Genomic DNA, 6,378 nt, shown 5'->3' with positions numbered 1-6,378 from the left:
CCTGTTGCTGGTGCAGCACAGCCCACTGGGCCAACTAATCTGACCTTTCACTTCTGAATTCTTTAGTAAAATGACTCCTTTCATGTATTTATTGCAATGTCTTTTTTTGTAATGTCCTTACGAAATCTTGTGGGAGTGAATTGACTCATGTCAGGGCTCTTTTTGGGACTTTGCCCATGTATTGCACATTCCTTTACTACATTTAGAAATAATATTATAACAAGAAAATTTTTATTCAACAGCCCTAAAATACGAAAACAATAAATAAATAGACTTAAAAAAAAATCTGCAACAAATCCTCAATATTCCCAAGTAAAAAGACTCCTTGCCCCTACTTTGTGGCTCTTCAGCTTACATTTATGGGTGGGAAGCTTCAATTGTTTATCTGCTGTAGGGAAAATGCAAAGGAACGTGACTCTCTTGCCCTTAAAACTGAGATTGCACAAGAATTTGAATAAAAGGAATACGTTGTGTTTAGTAAATACAATCCCAAACTTTGGCAGTTCTTTCATAATTGGTGGTGAGTGAGTCCTTCCTTCTGTTGCCCTCCAAATAATCAAAATGAAGAAAACCACAAAGCACATAAAATATTCCCCCTTCTCAGCAACAAGCAGGGGATGCTAATGCCCCCATTGATTACAAACAGATAGATTTATTTATTTATGATATATCTATTAGCTACCTTAGCTATACCTATCAATAAGTCCTGACGAATCCAATCCATTTGGTAGATCACAGCCATTTCTTGAGGAAATGCATTAAAATCTTGATGACACTAAATTTTTTCTTTTACCAATAAAGGAGTTGTCGTTTTTGGATCAGAACCTCTGACAAAGACACTGGTTTGATAATCACTTGATGAGGATGACATTAAATTAGCCTCCAATAATAAAGCGAAGAATTTCTATGATATTTTTGACAAGGATATGTCACTTAAATCCCATTCTAAACAAGTTTTTAGGACTTTCTTATTTCATCTCTGGAATATTGCCAGAATCAAACTATCTCATTATTTTGAGATACTATCTCATTATAATGAGATAGTAACTCATTATTTTGAGATACTATCTCATTATAATGAGATAATTTATATATATATATATATATTTTTTTTTTTAACAGAGTGGCGGAAACTGGCTTCCATAAGGTTCACGTTTCATGAAGTGAAAAAACAATAAATTAATTTCTCTCGACTTTGAGACAGAGTCATGTAGTACCGCGAATATCCATTAGGGGCGCTAATCTCTATTTATATTTTCAATGACAACCTCGTGCAAAACAAACATGGCTGCCGCCGCTACACTAGTCTCGCAGTCTAATGCTGCCTTAAATTACAGCTATTATTAAAAATATATGTATTACTACTAGCTGTGAAGTTGTATTTTGGGTTAAAATGGGGCTTCCGGTTCTCTCGGCCATTTTCAGAAGCCGTGTAGTTTGTGAAAGAGGCATTGTGGCTCTTTTGAATTGTCCGAAGCACACGAAAGCTAGAGTTTCTCTCTTCAGCCATTCAGCTGGACGCTGCGCACAGACCTGTCAAGCTCTGATCTACAGAAAACACGGAGACCCTTCTGGAGTGGTTGAGTAAGAATATGCGTCTGGGGAAAAAAAACATTAAAGATTAAGTTTTTCTTTATATTGCAAAGAAGACGTGCCCCTCTTTGGATCCATGTTGGGGCTGCACAGCGGCCGTAGTTGGTAGCACTGTTACTTTGCAGCAAGAAGGTCCTGGGTTCGATTCCCTGCCCGGGTCTTTCAGCCCGGAGTTTGTGGGTTCTCTCTGCCTTCCTCCCACAGTCCAAAAACATGACTGTCAGGTTAATTGGTGTTTCTAAATTCTCCCTACGTGTGAGTGTGTGCGTAGTTGTTTTTTCTGTCTCTGTGTTTCCCTGCGACAGACTGGCGACCTGTCCAGGGAACGTTAGCTGGAGTAGGCACCTGCACTAGGGACAAGGGTGTAAGAAAATGGATGGGTCCATGTTGCTTACCTCGCATGTCTCCTCAATGCATCACATCTGTTGCATCTCGCCTCTCTGTGGTTGTTGTCTTGCTTTGTGCTCATAAGTGTCCACCGAGGTTCTTGTATGGGAAATCCCTGAGTAGCACCGGGGTTGTGGTGAACGTTTTTCCCCCTCGATCACAGTCTCACCTTGCAAGGGACTGATGACATTGCAGCCCACACACCAACTATAACAGCTTGTTTTCATGATTGAAAACATTCAATCAGTTTTATGATTGAAACATAAAACAACATTGTATGATTGATACAATCACGTCTACCATATAAAAACAGATGTTTTTACACATCAACATAAATTAATGCACTTATATTAAAATAAACGTTTTGAATTTATTTAACAACCCACAAAGAGATACCTTGAGTTTATTTTGTTCACTATTTTTATTGATCCCTTTCACTTTTATTTCTTGAGATAATAAACTCCTGTCTCACAGTTTCATAGGGCTGGATTTGCCATTTTCCCAATCCCACTTTACTGAAATTGGTTTTGATCATTAAGAAAAACTAAACTTTAGTAATTGTCTATGGTAACAATTGTTTTTTTTAACTCATTCTAGGGCAATGAGAGCAGGTGGGAAGAAAACTAAAGCAATTTTAGTCCTAAACCAAACAGAAACCAGTACATAATACTTTCTTACTGTTCAGGCCTTCCACTGAAACTGTACTTTCAGCAACTTAATATTGAGGTAAAACATAGTGCATTAGTTAAATTATGAAATACTACAGACTTGTAAGTTGACAGTTTTGTGTATTTTATTTTTTTTTTTTTATAAAAAAAACATATTTTGACATGTTTTTAATTCTGGATGGAGTCATTGACAGAGAGCTATTGGCAGTTTTACTGATGTGTATTTGGGTTTTATTCACCAAAGGAAGCACTTAGTTCCATTTTTAACAGTTTTTCTCACTCACTAACTTTATGTAATCTTTGTTTTGCTCTTTGAGAGAAAGTAGTTCTGACTACTTATGTGTGTAGCTGCGTATATTTCCTGATGACATTCTTAAGTTTGTTACCTCTTTAATTGTTCTTTCCCACTAAATCAATATGCCTGATTTATGAGGTGTTTTTTGACCTGGATTGCTGCAACTTACTGTATCTGTCCCTTTTTATTTCCCTTAGAAAGTACCACTGGTTTTGTGCTTAATTGTTTCTTTTTTTGTAGTGTCATTGAAATTAACCTCATGTGTTACTGTGCTTTTTTGTTTTGAATTCCATTGAAGGTACCCTTGGGTACAGATGTTTTTGTGTAGCAAACCTAAATGGAAGGATTGATTGAGCTATGAACTCTGCTTTTCCTTTTTTTTCATAAAGAGTACATATGGCACAGTTTTTTTTCCACTTTTTCCCGATATTCATGTTATTCTGACTGTAAAGCAACATAATAAGACTAAAGATATCATGGTCTGTGTTTTTTAACTGAATGTGTATTGTATTTTTTTCCATTCCAGGTTGGAAGATGTACCAGTGCATCAAACAGGTGCAAAGGAAGTCCTGGTTAAACTGCTGGCATCTCCAATAAATCCATCTGACATAAACATGATTCAAGGTATTGGTTGGTTTCATTCCACATAATGCAACAACAAAAAAAAACTACATTATTATGAAAATACTATTGGAATTCTAACAGTTTTTTGTGGTTTTAGGTACCTATTCTATTCTGCCAGACCTTCCTGCCGTTGGTGGCAATGAGGGAGTGGCTCAGGTTTTAGAAGTGGGCAGTCAGGTGAAGTCTCTTAAAGCAGGAGACTGGGTAATCCCCAGAGACGCAGGGCTTGGTAAATTAAAACGATTCCTTCGTTTAAGAAAGTAACATTTTCTGTTATCTTTTTGATCTGTTTTTGTTTGATTTGTGTGAGCAGGAACATGGAGGACAGAGGCAGTGTTAGCTGAAGATGACGTTATCTCAGTGCCAAACGACATTCCTCTGCTCTCCGCCGCCACACTGGGAGTCAATCCCTGCACCGCCATCAGGATGCTCTCTGACTTTGAAGATTTGAAGCCAGGTAAGCTTTTACACACGTAATCCATATGTTCTTATTTCACCGAACTCTAAATCATTGGGGTTTCTAGTTTCATAAAAGCACCTCGGTATTCATTCTGAGTGAAGACATTTTTCACTACATTCATTGCAAATTTTTCATGATAAATAAAATTTTGTTGTGGAGGTGTCTTGACAATATCATTTTCCTAAATTTTCTGCCCTAATAGGAGACTCTGTGATCCAGAATGCAGCCAATAGTGGAGTAGGGCAGGCTGTCATACAAATTGCTGCTGCAAGAGGAATAAACACCATAAATGTTATTCGAGACAGGTAAAATGCCATTTAAGCAGCCAAATTTAACAACATTTTTATTAACCTTTTAAATATTTTTTTCTTCTTTTAAACCATGCTGAGGGTCTTGTTTGTTTCATACTCTCCAAAGGCCCGATTTCACACAACTCAGTGACAGGCTAAAGGCTATAGGTGCCAGTCATGTAATCAAAGAAGAGAGCCTGAGGCGACCAGAGATGAAGGAACTGTTTAAGGTCTGTTGTTTTTGAAGATAAGCCCACTGATAAAAATAGAGATGTGATGTGGTTTTGGCCTGTTGTTCATTGACGCGTTTTTTTCACAGACATGTTCAAAGCCCAAACTGGCTTTAAATGGTGTCGGAGGAAAGAGTGCAACAGAATTGCTTCGTCATCTACAGTGAGCATCTTAGATAGTCTTTATTCATCTATCATTTTTTTTTAGTCTTAACAAATGGCCTGTTCTTTTTCTTTTCCATTCATTTGGTTCTGTTTCTAGAGTTGGAGGGTCTATGGTGACATACGGAGGAATGTCTAAGCAGCCGGTGACTGTTCCCGTGGTAAGGCATCACTTTAAACGATAACAGAAAAAAGATAGATACAGTGACTTACAAAATTATTGATATGTCTTTAACATTTTCACATTTTGTCACATCACTACCATGTATTTTACTGGCATAATTATGAAGTGAAGGAAAATAAAAATCTTAAATGCATTTCTATCCAATAATAGATTCTTTGCAAATTTCTATCCAATAATTTCAGAATGACATTTTGTTGCAGTTTTGGCAGCAAGTATTTTGGCGCTTGTCTCTACTCGCTTTTCTTATCTTGAAACTAAAACTACTACCAGTTCTCCATTGAAACAAAAATGATCAGGAATTGAAAGGGACCCCTTGTTTTAATTTTTTAGCTATAGATTCTCAATTTGAAGTAGGTCTGGACATTAACCAGGCAACTCTAAAACATAATCAAGCTTCATTCTAAAACACTCCTCTACAGATCTGGCTGTGTAATGTAAATCTCTACAGCTCCTCCAGAGTTACCAGAGGACTCTTGGCTGCATGTCTGATTAGAAAAGCTCTCAATTTGATATGGTGTCAGTTTATAGGCGGATGGTTATGGCTTGTGTGGTTTGTAGTTTGAATAGACCTATTTGAGATGTTTACAGCTTGGGATATTGTTTTAAAGCCTAATCCTGCCGTTAACTTATCAGCAAGTCTCTGATAGGTCTCCTGTGTTCTTTGGCCTTGAGTAACAGAGTAATCTACACACAGGTGGACTTTCTTAATAAAATTAATAAAGTTGCTGCATTGGGTTTTATTTTCGAGTATCAAAGTTAAAGGGCTTGAATGTGTACGTATGTCACCCTTTTAGAAAATTAATTTTAAAAATAGATGACTATCCTTTTCAAACTTTCAGATAAAATCAGAAATGTGAGAAATGTTTAGGGATATGAATACTTTTGCGAGTCACTGAAAATTAGATTAGCTGTTGCTGAAATGTTTTCCTATTGTACACTAATTCAATATGGTGTCTCTAGAGTGCTCTCATTTTTAAGGATGTAAAAGTTCGGGGTTTTTGGGTGACACAGTGGAAGAAAGATCACTCTCACGGTAAGCAAGCATATTACCTGCTGTGTGAAATGAGAGTGAGAGTATCACAAAGAACTTTTAAAATAGGTTTGCTGTTATAATTTTTTCCCTAGATGGGAAGGCATTCAGAGCCATGCTGGATGAACTGTGCTCTCTCATCCAGCAGGGGAAGCTAACAGCTCCTGCCTGCACAGAGGTGCGCATACAAGACTATAAAAAGGCGCTGGATGCAGCCATGCAACCTTTTTCTTCCCGTAAACAGATCTTAATTATGTGAATGTTCTGCTTTCATTAACCAGTCACCACAATGTTGTGACAGAAGTGAGTGAACTAAAGTGTAACCTGAGGCCCATGTCACATTATTGTTGATCCAGGTACCAGTAAACCAGTTACTGTGCTCAATAAACATGCTTTCTCAACAGCCTCAAAGTTCGCTGTCTGTCTTTTCACCTCATAGTAATGCTTCTCGGTGT

At 37.3% G+C, this 6,378-nt stretch overlaps 1 protein-coding gene across 4 annotated transcripts; it reads left to right on the top strand.

Annotated features, from left to right (window-relative positions):
• Nucleotides 1-1,265: 1,265 nt before the first annotated feature.
• On the top strand, nucleotides 1,266-6,334 carry mecr (mitochondrial trans-2-enoyl-CoA reductase). Of its 4 annotated transcripts, none has more exons than XM_028009575.1 (10): nucleotides 1,266-1,584; nucleotides 3,470-3,567; nucleotides 3,665-3,796; nucleotides 3,881-4,024; nucleotides 4,230-4,332; nucleotides 4,445-4,547; nucleotides 4,637-4,710; nucleotides 4,810-4,870; nucleotides 5,854-5,926; nucleotides 6,069-6,334. In XM_028009575.1, exons 1-10 carry the CDS (start codon nucleotides 1,394-1,396, stop codon nucleotides 6,119-6,121), a joined length of 1,032 nt encoding a protein of 343 aa, XP_027865376.1. In that variant the 5' UTR covers nucleotides 1,266-1,393; the 3' UTR covers nucleotides 6,122-6,334. The 4 variants fall into 4 exon arrangements, with proteins under 4 accessions (XP_027865376.1, XP_027865369.1, XP_027865385.1 ...); XM_028009568.1 differs by having other exon boundaries at nucleotides 6,019-6,334; XM_028009592.1 differs by lacking the exon at nucleotides 1,266-1,584 and adding an exon at nucleotides 1,601-1,817 and having other exon boundaries at nucleotides 6,019-6,334.
• The last annotated feature ends 44 nt before the right edge of the window (nucleotides 6,335-6,378 follow it).

The sequence above is a fragment of the Xiphophorus couchianus genome, chromosome 3, assembly GCF_001444195.1.
Source record: "Xiphophorus couchianus chromosome 3, X_couchianus-1.0, whole genome shotgun sequence".
Classification (NCBI taxonomy): domain Eukaryota; kingdom Metazoa; phylum Chordata; class Actinopteri; order Cyprinodontiformes; family Poeciliidae; genus Xiphophorus; species Xiphophorus couchianus.
This window is presented reverse-complemented; position numbering and strand designations above follow the sequence as displayed.